The 16,822-nt window shown below is 40.2% G+C and overlaps 1 protein-coding gene across 1 annotated transcript; it reads left to right on the forward strand.

The window, feature by feature from the left end:
• Window positions 1–1,797: 1,797 nt before the first annotated feature.
• Window positions 1,798–16,376, forward strand: LOC108796915 (otopetrin-2-like). Its single transcript, XM_018568474.1, has 6 exons — window positions 1,798–2,164; window positions 6,674–6,810; window positions 9,985–10,043; window positions 12,353–12,474; window positions 13,773–14,629; window positions 16,206–16,376. Exons 1-6 carry the CDS (start codon window positions 1,798–1,800, stop codon window positions 16,374–16,376), a joined length of 1,713 nt encoding a protein of 570 aa, XP_018423976.1.
• Window positions 16,377–16,822: the final 446 nt, after the last annotated feature.

Below are 16,822 nucleotides of genomic sequence, written 5' to 3' on the forward strand. Positions count from 1 at the left end.
TTTCCCTCTATTCATGTTCCAGTCACAACTCAAAAATTGTGTTTTTTCCATCACTTCTCAACCAATGACAATTGTCACCAGGACAAACAGAGTGGGTGAGTCTACCTATCGGGCAATGCAAGCATTCAACAAATATATAAGGCAAGAAAACTTAGTAGGGATATAAAAAGCAATCAAAATTGGATGGGCACTCTTCTTTAATAAACACTTTGAGAACTGTTTGATGAATATAAAACAGAAAAGGTCTAAGTTCTATATACTCATCTGGACTGAAACAAACAAGTCCGCAATGCTTTGACAACCTGGGTTAAATTATGGTTCACAAGTGGTACGGTCAATAACTTGTTTGTTAAACTAAATTTAATTTATACCACCGCCCTGGAAGAAGTTACAGCCGCCCTGGTTAAGGTTATGCAGTAAATTATAGATCGGTCATAAGCTGCAGATGGTTCACTAAAACCTAACAATCAGTCTTATCTAAGATACATGATATGAGATAAGATTCCATTATTGGAGTGTTATTCTAACAATGGCACCAAGAACTTTCACCTCTAGTATCAACTGTGCCATGGACCTGGGCAATTCTAATCATATACAATCCATTACATAACAGTACTTTTACATTATGCAGGAGCCATAGACTTTATTTGCTGCGCGTGACTTGGCAATTCATCTATGTGGGATCATTTCTTCAACCTTTCATGGAAACCTGCTTATAAAAAGCATGCAATAGTCCTAGTTAGACTATTCAGTCATTGACCTGAAGATAGCTTTAGCTTAAGTAAATACAGCTACCTTTTACAAAGTCAACATTGTATATCCTGAAAAGTCTCTATCCAGCTACACATCTACTTTCTGCAGTCTGAGGGTTAGAGTTTCTGTATGCTGGCGCTAACCCTACATGTGTTTATATATTTTTGCCATCATGCACGTACAGAACACTGTATAAGTCCTCATTTGAAGTAATTTGCCAACACTAATCTTTTAGAAGCCTCACATATTGCCATGGAAGCTGATTATAATAAACGCTCAGTTCTATCCAAAACTTTTTTAAATTTTGTACAAAGGTATAGGGATTTATTTGCTATAGCTTACTAGTCCACTAAGCGTTACTGGCTGCAGTAGCACAGAAGAGAGGATCGAAGAAAACAGGACACTTATCTACTGAACTTTTGACGTCCATAAAGTCCTGACATTCATTTGCAGACAGTATTCTAAGCCCTGATGAAGAGAGATGGTATTAACCCCTGAAACATGTTGTAATCATTTGTGTCATCTGATTATAAAATAATATGCACACTTTTTGACTCTACAGTTATTGCTATGGTGCTGCTATTGCTTTTTTATACTACAGCACAATGTACTTTATTGAGACTGTGTGGTGTACACTCTGTGAGTCAGGGGCTTTATCTATTTAGTAGTATCTCCCAGTTAGAACATCTGTCATATTTTCAATGCTCTCTGTCTTCCTGTCCTAGTAACACCCGTACACCCTTATTTCTACTCCTGGTGTCACTGGACAGGAAGTATGAGTAAATCTCCTCAATGAGAACACAGATGGCAATATAAAGTTGATACATGGTTTTTCTTACCAACTCTTACCCAATAAAAATTTAGACTGGAGCTTGGCTTTAAAAAGATATCAACGTCGAGATTCACCTTCTGTACCTTTACCATACTGTGAAACATTTTATAAACATATAAGATGCATAGATGTTAAAGAATATCACTGTGAAGCCAGTAGGCCTGTGAACTCAGCAATAATTTATTTTTTAAATTTTCTTCCAGGTATTGAATATGGGTGACATTGGGGTTGATGATATTTCCACAGTCATGCCCACATCCTCAGAGTCAGATGCTAAGTTTGAGAAAACCAGTATCGATGATAATATCTCGACTCACGCTGAACCCCTTGTTTTGATGAAGAAAGGAGGGCGACTGTTCTCTGGACTTTTAGGGCTAAATGTGTTGCTCCTAGCTAGTGTTCTAGTTAGTAGCGCTGCCTTCAGTGATGTAGCAGTAGTTGAGCGTGAGGTGCTCTCTTTGCTGTGTGTTCTTATGGGCCTTACTGCTTGCTGGATGATTGTGTACCTTACCTGGACATCAAAAAAGAAGAACTATAGAAACCTGAAGGATTCACATGCTGGTCCCATCTGGCTAAAAGGTAAGAAATATGCCATATTTCAGAGTTTGTTATCAACCATAAAGAGAACATGAGGTGTAGTTTTGTAATACATGCCATCCAAGCCTTAGAAGACCTGACAGGTAAGGTATATTAACAGAACCATATGTAATTGTATCAATACATATAGTAGAGGTATGTATCCTGCCAGATGTGATTATTCGTGGTAGATTGCAAGAGATGGATGCTTGTTTTTTTGGGAGTGGGAACCCACACACTCTTTGACCCAAGAAACACCTTTTCCGACATCTGCAGTTTCAATTAGCAGTAGTAAAGTCAGTTCAGCATGCAGGAAATGTAATGGGAAGAGGAAAGATGGTAGCGCTTTTCTGAATTAGGACAGTGGAAGACTGCTGCTGTAGTACTGTGCCCTCAACGTAATTTATATAATAAAATCTTTAGGCATTAAAGGCAGTGGAAAATTAGTCACAAGAGTGTAAGCGCATCTGGCATTACTTAAAAGTTTTCCAGGTTGCATTTTTTACTTGGCCGGAAAGCTGACACTTTCTGAGTTGTTTTCATTTTCACTCTAAGAAAATTCTCACACTAGTCATAATGACAGCGCATTTGAAAAATTGCTAAAGGTGCCCACACACCTTGCGATAATCGTACGATAATCGCGGGAAATCCCACGATCGTACGATTATCGTAAGGTGTGTGCAAAAGCCACGCGACCTCTACTACTGTAAGGTCGCACGACTTTTATCTTAGGAACATGTTCGAAAACCCGCCGAGCATCGTACGATGTTCGGCGGGTGTGTAGCATGTTCATAACATAAAAGCCAGACGGGCCGTTGTGTGCAAGTGCACACTGCCCGTTCGTCATTGCGGTCATCGGAAGCCCGCCCCTCAGGGGGGCACAGCTTGCGATCATCGCAAGTACGATCTGCCTGTCCAAGATAGGCAGATCATACGTTTTTTTAATTACCTTACAACCATCGCAAGACAAAAGTCTTGCAATGGTTGTAAGGTGTGTGCCCAGCCTAACAAAGATGCGGAATTGTTTTTAGCTTGGTAGCAAAGCTGACATATGTTAAATCGTTAACCTTTGGCATTCCAAAATATGATGCCAGTAGGATTGTACATCTGATTCACCACATTGGAAAGTTGCTAACAAAGCAAACTTGGCAGCATTTTTTTGTTTGCTTCATCATGGCAGCAAAGCTTACCCTTTTTCAAACTGCTGACTTTGTTCATTCTGGCATTGTGCATCAAGTACTCTCATACTAATCACTTTGCAGCAAGAGCATTTGATAAATTGCCAACAGAGTAAACTGCCAGGCTGTTTTTTGTTAACTTGGCAGCAAAGCTAGCAAGTGTTAAACGACAAGTGCCAGTCTGTATTCTTTCTACTGGCATGAAAATGTGGCACTTGGTGAGTTGTTAAATTTTTTCACTTTGAGAAAAAGTACATCTGACACTTTGCCATTTTGGTAAAATTGCCACCAAAGGACACTGGTCTTCTACTGGCCTGCTTTTCTTTGTACTAGTGTGCATGCACGCCGTATTCTCCATTAGTTCCTATAAAGAGTTTTTTTAGTGGGACAGGCAAAGTACGATCTCTCCATAGGATTGAGAATTATGTGGACAACTTATTTATAGCATGTAAAGCCAGTTTACAGCTTCTGGAGTGACCAAGATACTTTACAAAATTGCTGGATTTTTGAATTGCATTGTTTGATAGAACCAGATAGAACCATATACAGCATATATATATATATTCTGTTATTGCTGTCTCTGTTTTCTTTGGGAAATTCTCCTCCAATCTAATCACAGTGGTCAGGAAGTAAAGGGAATCTCCCCAAAGGAACATAAAAAGATCGAGATTTTATCTTTAATAAAAGCTTTTTGCCGGCTGCCATTGTGTCACTATTAGAGATATTTTCTCTCAATTCATTATAGATAAAATGTGAAGAAAAAATATTTACAGATAAGGCGATTCCTATAAGGAGTCAAAACATTACCTCGTACGGTGTGAAAAAATCAATGTGTTATCTTGCTTGTTTCTGTTGTATAGGTTGTATAGAGAGACAGATGACAAAATAAAGATATTCATTTAGGGTGGAGGGAGAACAGATATGGGAAACAACACAAAGACAATAACATAGAGTTCAGCAGTCAACCTACAGATTAGGCTTTACCGCAGTCTGAAAAGCAATCCGTGATAGATTGCTTTTCAAAAGACGGTTGACAGCTGATTAGCAGGCGTCCAGGAGTGAATATTTTTGCTCCATATTTTATCGTAGAGCTAGCATGTGTGGAGTCAAACAGCTTGTATTTGATCCACCAAGCTATTACTGAAGGTTAGAAGGTGCGCTATAAGGGATAGGAGTTATGACTTACTTCTCACCCCCAATAATTGCTAATTGACCTGCAGTTCGTCTGGAGTGTCCCATGAAAAGACTCAGGATCTAATGACTCCTAGCTGTGCGGGAACACAAGGGTGCCCCTAGCCTTTTAGCCGCCTGAGGCCGGGCGGTACATGCAACTGAGGGGGTGTTGCCAGGGGGGTGTACTGGGGATGCATGCATCCGGTAGGGGTGCTTGTGGAGAGTGACGCTGCTAAGAGCCGAGTGGGGAGATGTGTGATAGCTCTGCATCTCCCCACCCTGCTCCTGGCAACCTGGGATGCTATGGCTAGGGTCTCGACGAGGTCCTGGCAGCCAGTGATGTAATTAGCCAGGCAGGTTCCCGGCAAGAGCTTCCCAGGTTACTAATAGCTGGATGGACAGATGTGTATAGCCCTTACACATCTCCCCTCCCGGTTCTGAGCAATCTGGGACACTCTGGCCAGAAAGTGGGCAACAGGCACACTGCAAACATTGTGACCCAAAGAGATGCCTCAATAAAGGGAGAGCCCAACAGGCACACTAGTAAACATTTGCCCTTCCTTGCCACTGTATTGTTAGAATGTCTGAAATAACTTTTCTCTGGCTGATAAGCGAAAAAATGAACCGAAATCTGACATCTCTTCTTGACACTGGCCAAGATCTTTGTGCAGATCTAAGGAGTTCAGCTGATATCTAATCTCCTATTACAGTATTGACCTAGGAATTGTGCAACAGCTATTCCTCTGCTTATCAAGTATGCAAAATATATTTAAGACGTCATAAAGGCTTTATCAGTGTGCAGTGTTTGTATGGTTGCTACTATTCACTTGTGCTGCTATGGAGGTTTATGAACTAATGAATTTATGGGTGGTGGTGATACAGTAATTTTGTTTCTGGTCAGATTTTTTAGAGCAGTGGACTGTATCACCTCATCGAGATGCAATACTGATAACTCATGTGGATATTTCTTATTGAGATATATAACATTTTTTCAGCCGAAAGATATTAGATATTACAGATGAATACTTTGCATTTTTATATCCAGCCACCAGGTTGAGTTCGATGCTACTTTTAATAAGGTTCCCGGGCAATCTGAAGCTGCCTAATTGAAACCTGTTTTTTTACAGAGCGTAAAGCTGAATTCAAGCAGATATAAAAGTCATAATTTCATGCGCACTGTGGTGTTCACCTTCCCTTAGATGAGGGTTCTTTAACTAGGTACTGTGCAATCATTTTAGTGTTATCAGTTGTCATTTTTATGAGATCTGCCTCAATGCCCAATACCCAACATTATAAAACCCAAATGAAATTTCAGAAAGCCTAGTGTTAGTGTCTCCATGTTAGTGACATCTTTTCCAGAGACCTCTATGCCTGGCCTGAATAAAGAAGAGACAAGCACTACGGACAATGTTTGCAGACATCTCAACTACTGTCACCTATCCAGCGATCTCTCCATCCCTCCGCAGCCAGCTCCAAAATATCCATTGTCAGCACCTAAAGAGAACAGTGACTTAACACCCTTTGTCATATAACAGTCCTCAGGTTTAGTAATAGGTCACTGGACCCAAGGGCAGTCACATAGGAAGAGGTGACATACTACTCCATACTTGGAGATGTGCATATCAGGGGGGTTGGGGGGCCTTTAACAGACATTGTCACCTTTCAAATAATGTCCATAGCAGCAGATATCTGTCCATATTATAAGCAGATGAAACCGTGCAGAGAAAGAAACAGACCTGCCCTCAATGGAAATATTTAATTCCTCCAATAATACACCACTCCTTTAACTCATTCAGCTGTGTGTATAATCTGAGCTTTTGCTTTTTGGCTCTGTAAACAACAAACTTTTTTGTTGTTGTTTTTTTTAGCATAGCAGTCACAATTAGCCTGGTAAAAATTATAAAATGAGTTAAGGCTTTCAGCTGCTGGTCTGATGGTCATTTCACAGATTTAGGACTTATTGCACAGGTGGCAACCTATCACGGCACCATGCTTGAATGTACTGAGCTAGTGGAGGGGTGTCCCAATACTTTTGGCAATACAGTGTATATATACGTTATTTTTAAACACAATACCATATGCAGAATAAACACAAATGATATGAATTATATCCAGCTAAAAAAAATCTAAAATGTTCAACAATATCTTTTTTTTTCATTAGTGGGTCTGGTTGTCTTTGGAGTCTGCACTTTGGTTCTCGATGTGCTGAAGATTGGTAAATCAGCCAGTTTGATGCACTGTGAATCTCCAATCAAAATTATTTACCCAATCTTCCAGGGAGTGTTTGTTGTCATACAGGTCAGATGTAGCAACTTAATTCTGCAACATTTCCTACTATCATGATGTTATGTTATGTAACGTTACTTTACATGTGGGCTCAATTTCGGTAAATATCTTTTTTTGTTGAGAGGGCGAGGTCATAGGGGAGAGTTGCCACTATGCTAAAGTTTTACAGAGGGTGCAATGCAGTTTACATTTTCTTATAGACATAAAATTATTATGGCTGGTCCATGTTCATGATGACCCCAGTCACTTGGTGGAGAATGGATTATCTAAAAGAAATAAATAAGGCCATGGCATGAAAAGAATCCAGCAAGGATATTGTGCTTGCAAAGGTTGTGCAGCACGATCAGGGTTGCACAGTTAAAGAGGGAAACAAACTCAAGTAATGATTTACTATGTTATAGGGGAAATTTTGAAATGTTAATTGTGCCTAAGCAGTTTCCAGAAAATTGTACTGTTTGTCTCCTGTGAAAAATAGCAGTGCACTTTCTGGTATGTGATGGTGCCTGGGCACTCCTGTGACAACAACATCATAGCTGTATATCTACATTGCGAAATCTCAAGCACTGCAGCCTCTGACTAGTCTTAGGAGATTTGATGATGTCACTACAGTGCTGCTTACTGTTCTCTTTGCTGGATGCTCCAACATGAGGAAGCAAAACCCTGCCTCTACAAAGATGACTGCCTAGACACAGGGCCGCAGTGCAGAACAAGGCATTGAAAGTCAATAATGGGGAAAAATCAACTGTAGGGAGACTAGAGGTAATACTAGTGGCTGATCCTTTGCCCTCTGCATGCCTTTTTTTTAGGCAGAGCTTCCAGAGTCCAGTTGCTTCTAGATCCTGGGAATGGGAAAGAAGGTAAGTATTTCACCTTGCCCACTGCAGTCAGAAGACAAAATATAATTAGGTGATTAGCTATAGAGGGAGTCATGTGATTTAAACTTTGGTGGGGGGCCCTGGCCTAAAGCTTTAAGAATCAGAAACCTCTGGGCCATGTAGTCTGTTAGGCTAGGTTCACATCTGGGCGATTCCTGAACGCATGTCAATTGTGCACAAAACCACGCGGATTGCCGGGTGGTAACGGAGTCTCCCACCACAGCTGAATGCGTTGGTGGTGCCATTATTTTCTAAAGGCACCCCAGTCATGCTGGGCCGATTGCGCGGTTTCCCACCGCGATTCTGTCCATGCAATTAAACATGATCGCAGCTAAAAAAAAAAAGCCAAGTTTCGCGTGTCGCAAAAAAAGGTATTGTACCTTTTTTTAGCGATTGCTGTGCGGATGTAACCCCATTGAATCAATGGAGCCGCGCCGGCAATCGCTGTGTGTAACTGAACACGACCGCGCAGTCCCGGGATGGGCGTCCAGGATCGCTCAGATCTGAACCTAGCCTTAATGTTACAATAGTGTATGCTGGTATTAGATTGTTCTTGGTCTTGTGATCCTGTGTAGGTTGTTAAACCTCAGTTGTGTTGTCAAGTCTTTAGTTAAAATAAACCTTCAGCTTATAAACAAAGTCATGTGATTGACATGCAGCAATTACATGGTGATCACATGACCTTGTATATAAATAAATGGTAAGGGTTAGCATTAGACCTCATTCACATGGGTTTTGCTGATTTTAAATGCTTTTTTTAAAACTTTGCAAAGCCAACACCTGTCCTGTAACATAAAAGAGAACTGTCTAGTACACATAAAATTCAAAATGTGTTTGCAACACTTTGCTTCGCATTGCTTTTTATCACGTAACTGTTTGCCAGGGTTGGCACCTCACAAAGTTGAACAAACACCTCCATACAAGTCAGTGATAGTGTTCCCTAAACATGCCCTAAGTAGGCTATACACTGTGCTAATTTTGGTCGGTTCTTGATGTGGGTGCCCCTGTCAGCACTCTTCTGCCCGGCATCCCTCATTTAGCTGATCGAAGGAGCAGGTTGGAAAATCCTCAGCTGAACAGAGCTTGCAGCCAAACAGCTGCAAGCTCCTTTCAGGTAAGTGGGGATTCCTCCATCCATATTCGTATGCATTGATGGAGGAATCTGTTATATTTTCTACGTTCAGCCCGCAGGTTGAATGAAGGAAATATAACCGTGTTTACCCAGTTTTAGATGGCATTTTGGAGACTTTTGCTTTAATGACCTTGCTTTAATTAATAAATACGACATTCTGAAAACATTGACAGTGTTTCACAAATGCCTCTTAAATAAATATAAAAAATGCTATATTAGATTCACAGTGTTCTAACACGCCCCTGTGAACCTAATCATAGGGTAAGGGCCGGCTTTGTTTACGAAATGAATTTCACCTAAGCATCTGATTAGCTGAAGTTGATACTAGCTTCAACAAAATTTCAGTGGAGGCAAAAAATTACTCAGCTGAAATCTAGTTCTAATTCTTCCTCGTTCGATCCTAAACTAAAGAAAAAAAATATTTTGAGTAGAAGCCTATTTTTAAGTGAATGTGTACCCAAAACTTTTTAAAAATCTTGAATGAAGTAGGGAAGGGTTAAACCCTTGTCAGTTTATTTTTTGCTGCCTGTGTCCCTTTGTGGAGGTATCACTTCCTGTTCTGGAGACTTAACAGGAAGGCAAATTGACAGGGTTATTCACTAAAGGGTGAAGAGTTTGGAGAATGCAGGAGAAGTGAACAATCTAGGACAACATAGCTGAACTGGAAAGTGAGCTGAATTGGAGAATTTTTCAGAATTGGCTATTTTGGCCCAAGATCGTTCACTTCTCCTGCCTTCTCCAAACTCTTCACCCGTTTGTGAATAGCCCTGTACATCTTTACAAAATGAGGGGAAATCCTTTAATAGGCAATTGTCAACAGAACCAGTGTCCCCATTGGAAGATTTCTCATTACCTTGGTTCAGGGGACAGCTCTAAAATGTTGGAATTCCAATTTTTCTGTTCCAGTGACTATGGTCACCATGACAAACAGAGAGAGTAAATCTTCCCAGCAGGTACTTAGACAGCAAAAAAAACAAAAACGGGGTCCTAATTCGCCTCTACTCTATCCAAAATATAATAGTTTTGGCTTATTACACTTTATTCAGTTATCTTCCAATCGCGGGTCCAGTGTTTACTTTTGCTCTGGCTAAAAGGAAAACATATCTCCACAGATCTTTTAGTCTTTCACCATGGGGATCTGCTGTTTGTAATCTGTGTATATATTATCTCCTTCCACAGACATACTTTCTTTGGGTAGCCAGTAAAGACTGTGTTCAGATCCACACGAATCTCACCAGGTAAGACCAGAATGAAAACAAGAGTATCTGGTGCTATTTTTATTTCCATTATTTATTTACTTTAATTGTTTATTAAAGTAAATAAATATACAGAAAAAATAATGGGTATAGAACATCCCTATCAAATATGTTCAAAGATGATCATGTCTAGCATTGTGTTTATCAACTCTATGCAAACATTTCTTTTGTAGTTTGAATCTATCGTCATTCTGCATGACTTGTATGGCATTTGATCTTTATGTAATAGTGTCTAATATTATTTGAAGATATCCAAATGTACAAAGACACACTGCTCCTCCACAACTTAGCAGGGGAAAGGAACCAGGTGCTCATTGGTAGGAGCACGCCCTTGCTCTGAATTTACAAGCTCAAGGCAGAAAAGATCCCAAAAGATCAGAATAAAATCAAGATTTAGCCTGATTGGGTGAAACGTGTCAGTGGGGGTCGGACCGTGCGGAATCTCTAGTAAACTGCTTTGGTGTCATACAGTGTGCGAATGGATCTTTTCTGCTTTGAGAGTATTTGAACGGCGTTGACCTGATCCTCTGAGGACTAATAACAGTATTAAATGTCTATGTGTCCACATCCTTGGGTCAGATTAATCTCAATGCACAAGCAAAAAAGATAAAGTCTTGGACTGTCCAAAAGACAACACCAAGTTAGCACTATATTTTTTGGTTGGAGCTGTTGTCTACAGTAAACAATAATTACATTACTGTTATATTCTCACGCACAGGAAAATAAATGGAGGTGAACAATTGCCTGCTTCTTATGGACATCATGTTTTTTTCTTCCAGTAGTACATAAAATGTATTTGCAGCCAACATTTTTATATGATTTGAGCATTGAATAGAGAAGAGCACGATTAGAGCCTCTGTGAATTTTTTTAAGATTTTCCCTCACTTCCTGTCCCATGATAATACCAGGATAGGAAATAGGAAGTGAAGGGAAATCTCTCTAATGGGACACAAAGTCAATAAGAACACTTTTTTATTAAAGCTGACCTTGCACTTAAATGCAAGGCCTGCTTATTATGCCAATGCCAATCGCCACATAATAGCTTAAAAACAAAAATGTGGGAAATGTTGCCTTGTGGCAAGATCCTGAGAATATTGAGGATCCCAAATCTCACAAGAAGACGCTACAGCACATTGCAGGAGCTCTTTTTAGGCAAGCTTTTACAGGAGGCCGCGTTGAGGCCTCGTAATGTCACCAGCACCTAGGATCCATGGAAGCTAGGATCCATGGTAAGTATGGTTTGTTATTATTTTCTGACCAACTCTGGACTCACGCAATGTGCATCCAGACGAGTGTTTCTGCAGAGTTTTTTGCACACATTGGACGCAGGTAATCGACCAGGGGAATGCAGCCATGGCACACAGTGCAGCTGCATCCAGTGGCAGTGTTTAGCCTCCAATGAACGCAGCAGAGTAGCTGCCCCAGATCGTCCATGTGAATGTAGCCTAAGAGCTTTTTTTTTTAAGCAGATGGGGCGCCTGTAATTAAAGCAGACCTGTGGGGGTTTTTTTTGAAAGTGTGGAAATTTAGAACCCATACCAGGCATTTTAAATTGTGGTCTGTCTCCCTATGGAAAATTCTCAGGTGCATTATAGCAATATGATCAAAGTAATAGAGGATACTGCTATGACGGATGGCGCAATCAATATCTATTAGGAAGTGCGTGGTTTATCGCCAGCACAAATAGCTGTCTGTCAAAAGCAAATATTTAATTATCACATTGAAGCAAAGAGAACTCCTTTAATAGAGTCTTCCTTCTTGGGACAGAAAGCAGTGGGAAATCTTTCTAATGGCTTCACAGGCTACAACAAAACATTTGTTTTGTAAAATTGGGAAGATATAGAACAGGGGTGGGCAAAATCTGGCCCTCCAGCTATGGTGAAACTACAGATTCCATCATGCATCTGCCTCTGGAAGTCATGCCTGTGGCTGTCAGAGACTTGCTCTGCTTAGAGTCTTGCGTGGCATTTGTAGTTACACCACAGCTGGAGGGCTGGAATTTGCCCACTCCTGATCTGGAACCTCTGTCAAGTTAATTCTGCTTTCTGTGCATTATTATCCCAGTGATGTCCACTTCCCTTATTTCTTGACCTAGTTTTACAGGGACAGGAAGTGAGGTGAAATGTCCCCAACATGGTCACATACAGCAATAACATCTTAGAGAAGTATCAAATCTTCAAAAGTCTATGCAAAACTAAGAATAACTGTCAAAGCTGGTGTTGGACGTTAATTGTTTTTTTTTAAACACCTCTTTTTTGGACAGTGTTTTCTGATGAATGCCTGTATTTTAGGTGTGGTCTTATGCTGACTCTAAGCACTAACCTATCAGTATGGATGACAGCTGTGACTGATGAATCTCTTCATCAGACTCCAAGTAATGATAATTCATCCGGTGGACACAGGATGTTGAGAGGTAAGAGTGTGAAAAAAAGCAAAAATAACTCAGATAAAGAGAAAGTATAAATATGTTGAGTTATAAGTAATGGCTTATATACAAAGGCATTGGATGCAGAAGCAAATTCAATGCTTGAGTGGATTTGGATGTCTGTTCCACCCAACTAGGTACATTTTTCTAATGAGGAAGCAGTGCTAGTAAACAGAAATGCAGCCTTAGGCGTGGTTTAGACCCAGAAGTATTATTCCCACCAAACAATTCACTACGTACTCTACTGCACTTAGCTTTTTGGCTCATTAAACAATTTCAGGCCTGGCATCAGGGTTCTACCTGGTACATAATATAAACATGCCCTGAGTGGTGCTCCACCTTTCCTGTTGTTTATACAGAGTCTAAAGGTGATTGCACAGGTACTAATTATTGGGTAGATTCAGTTGCCATACACAAGGACCACTGCCTGCTATCTAAAACTATTTGTATATGTGCATGTAGGGCACACCAACCCCAGAGAGCTGGAGCAACTCTAGGTAATAAAGTCTACTTATATCGTTTATGAATGAACCAAATTTCAAAGCATTTCAGGTGTCAAGAACGTCACCTTCATTTGGGTTGACTGATGTATACAACTTGTGTGAGCGATGTTGACACGCCAAAATTGTGTTGTGGTGTTCTGCTGTCAATTTGCTATATGAACCAATGCTAGCAGACTGCAGATGTGCCGGAATTAAAATCCAGACTTGCAGTGTAGAATGGACCTTTATGAAACCTAAACTTTCTCTGTCTATTGGATATCCAAGGTTCCATTCTTTAACTGTAGCAACTTTGTCCTGAGTGCCCCAGCTTCAAATGATCAGGACCCACATATTGGAGGTATTCCCCTGGGGCTACCATCTGTTATCTCTGATCAAGTGCCGCCACCCATTAACAATAGAATTTTCAAAATGCCAGGATAGTAAAAGTCTCCATCAGTGTGTGGAGGCAGTTCTACTATAACTGTTTCTCATATGTGAACATTTTTCTTAGTTTTGCGTACAGTGGGGAAGGATTAGAACGTCATTCAAGTTTTCAGGGCCCTGCTAAAGAAATGTCACCTCATTTCCTTTTCTGGCGACACAACAGGAAGTGAGAAGGAAACATTTCCTTTAAAATTTCCACTAGATGTAACTAGAGGTTTATCATGTTCCAGATGGCAGTTTGTGTGTGCACAATTTTGTTTCAGTGTTTATATATACTGTCCGATATCCAGATTAGGTTAATGATGATTTTCATCCCGTATACCTACATGTACCTAACACAATCGTTTCAATTTGTTACAGCTGGTGGAGGATCCGATGGATGTTACTGTGAGAGTGCTGCTTGTGAAACATTTGAGACTGGATATTACTATTTATACCCCTTCAATATTGAGTACTGCCTGTTTGCTTCAGCCTTATCTTATGTGATGTGGAAGAATGTGGGTCGTGTCATAAATCAAGACTCCCACTTCACACACCATTCTTTACGTTTTCCAAGACTCTTTGTGGGACTTGCTTGCGGAGTAGGGATTTTTGTAGCCGGTCTGGTTATATTTATTATGTATGAAATTGATATAGGTTCAGATAACTACAGTGAGCAGGCTCTGAAAATGTTTTACATTTTCAACATAGTGGCACTCAGTCTTATGTCTCTTAGCTCACTTGCTTGCACTATAATCTTCAGGTTTGACAACATAGACGCAGATAGGCACAAGAACCCTACACGTAGTCTAGATGTTGGCCTGCTCATAATAGCAGCTCTGGGCAAATACATTATTTCATATTTCTCAATTATAGCAATTATTGCAAAGTCTGCCGAAAAATACATGGATGTCCTCAACCTTGTGTATTCATTACTCATCCTTGTCCAGCTCACGTTTCAAAATATCTTTATTATTGAGGGACTTCACAGAGAGCCAATTCATGATGAACATGCAGATCAGCACCACACAGTGGAGCATAATGGTGGACAAGAAGTTTACATCAATACAGTGGCCACAGCTTCTCAGGGCAATCATTTAGGAGCTGAACATGGGCACGAAGTTCACGCAAACCATCATGAGACACAGCCACACTCTGGTTCAAGAAGAGCTCACATGGACTTGAAGAGGAAGCTGATAAAGGAGTTTTCATTGTTTCTGCTTCTTTGCAACATTATTGTAAGTTAAATCTCTTTGTGAAAGGAAAACAATAAGCATTCCATAGGCAGGAATCTTTTTTTAAGTTAGAATTACAGTATGTTTTTTTTATTGTGCCAAACTCACAAAGCTGCATGATGTTTTACTTTCATTCTCCATGGTCCCTGTGTGTGTTGTAAAGTAAACACTCATCCAAGCTTGCTCATGTGATGGACTACAATCTCAATACAAATTAGTAAACTAACTGTGACATTGTAGTCCATCACGGGAGTGAGCTTGAAGCGGTAGCTACTTTACAACACACACAGGGACCATGGGAAACAAAAGTAGCGACCCTCCAGAAGGAAGGACAGTGTCAGCACCAATTCAGAGATCACAGAGGCCCAGGCATAGCAGGACAATAAGTATGGAGCTACATTTTGTTACTCCCGGCAGATGCCACTCTGATCCTCATATCTACTACTGTCAGTTCTCCTCGTGTATCGCTAGCATATAGCCAACAAATAGAACTGACAGCAGTAGATTAGAGAATTGGAGGTGCAGCAGCCACAGTAAGGCTTAAGCAACAGAAGGACAGATCAATCCCGAAACCCCCTCACTGAAAGACAACCTGACAGCTGACAGTTACTCCACTCAAGGTCCCAAGATTTTACACACACACAAAATCAAAGACATTCCTTCACCCTGTCTGGCAGGCATTCCTCTCTTCCCCAACTTTTCCCATTCTGGAATGGGCACACATTTGCTACTACCTTAAAGCTGAAATCAACTAGTTGGTGAGGGTGAGCTTTTGGCATCATGGTTCAACTACTGCCTACTTTGCTGTCCTCCAGAAATAATGAGTTCAGGATCCAGTCACCACTGCATCTCGCACCCCCCACCCCCATCTCTACTTCTGGGTCTCATGGTGCTCCTCTTCAGCCATTGGACTGCCAATGATAATACACAGAGAAGTTACATTGTCCTGGCACCTGGTTCTATTCTCAGCTTACCTAGAATAGACCCCGGCTGTGCAGTGCATGGTGCATTAGCAGTGTAAACAAAACACAAAAAGTTACCAGGAGCCATGAAGAAGGTTTTATGGCAAGAGACTTTGCATGCCTTTTGTGCTGAAAATCTCTACCTGCTGGTGACTTTTTGTTTGTGGGACTTGAGTTCTGCTTTAAAAGTTACAATAATGTAAAACTACTAAATCCCTGCTATAAAAAATGGACCAAGTAAGGCCCGGATCTGCATTATGGTAACCTAAAATTTTATTTAACATAATGTTTAGAAAAAAAGTGTAACTTAAGTCTTGCTGTTTCTTCTAATTGCCTGTGAGTGGTGCTAAGTGAATTAGAATGTTCACATATAGCTGATATTAAGAGCTGCTTATAGACAGCTATAGTTTATTTGTGGTATTAAAGACATGATAGACCCAGCAGAAGGAAACAGGGACATTTAATGACAGTTTTCCCTATCCTGCAGCTGTCATTTTAAATGTCAGTTAGAGATATGAAATTAAAACTTCCCATGCAGTTTAAAAAAAAATAATATTATATCATATTAATCCATTACTATAAGCTGTTTTTAATATAAATGTTTCCTTATCTTTTAGTTCTGGATTATCCCTGCCTTTGGAGCCCGTCCTGAGTTTGACAATGGCCGTGAACTGAATTTCTATGGGAACACAATGTGGGCAGCTATTGTCAACATTGGCCTTCCTTTTGGGATCTTCTACAGATTGCATGCTGTCGCCAGCCTTCTGGAAGTATATGTAATATCGTGAGCTCATTGGTATATATTTATAATATTATCCTAATAACTCTTATGATCATCGTCACCATTATGGAAAAGGAAACATGTGACTGCAGATGACACTATTACTGTGCCATCTTACATTCCATAACATCATGTACATGGAAAAAAGGAAGCTTGACTAAACTCTCTGTGATTATTTCTACCTCTGGCATTGTATTTTAAAATTATCTAGTTATAGTTGGAAGGAGCTGACTCGTCTCTGATAAAAATTAAGCAGGTTTTCAATCCTGGTGTGACTGAAAACATAAAATCCTCGTTGCTGTATGTTTTTAATTATTTGGGTTTTGTTTTCAATTTAAATTAATGGAATAAAACATCATCACCTGATAACTTCACTGCCATCAGATTAGATCAACTCTATATGATAATGGCCCTTTTCATAAGGTATCTTTTGTGTGAATTAAAGTGTATAAT

Source organism: Nanorana parkeri, unplaced genomic scaffold (genome assembly GCF_000935625.1).
Source record: "Nanorana parkeri isolate BGI_ZX_2015 unplaced genomic scaffold, ASM93562v1 scaffold32, whole genome shotgun sequence".
Taxonomy (NCBI): domain Eukaryota; kingdom Metazoa; phylum Chordata; class Amphibia; order Anura; family Dicroglossidae; genus Nanorana; species Nanorana parkeri.

Coding starts and splice junctions, on each gene's coding strand:
- LOC108796915 (XM_018568474.1), top strand. CDS start 1,798: ATGGGTGACATTGGGGTTGATGATATTTCCACAGTCATGCCCACATCC. Junction 10,044..12,352: donor ATCCACACGAATCTCACCAG/GTAAGACCAGAA, acceptor CCTGTATTTTAG/GTGTGGTCTTATGCTGACTC. Junction 14,630..16,205: donor TGCTTCTTTGCAACATTATT/GTAAGTTAAATC, acceptor CTTATCTTTTAG/TTCTGGATTATCCCTGCCTT.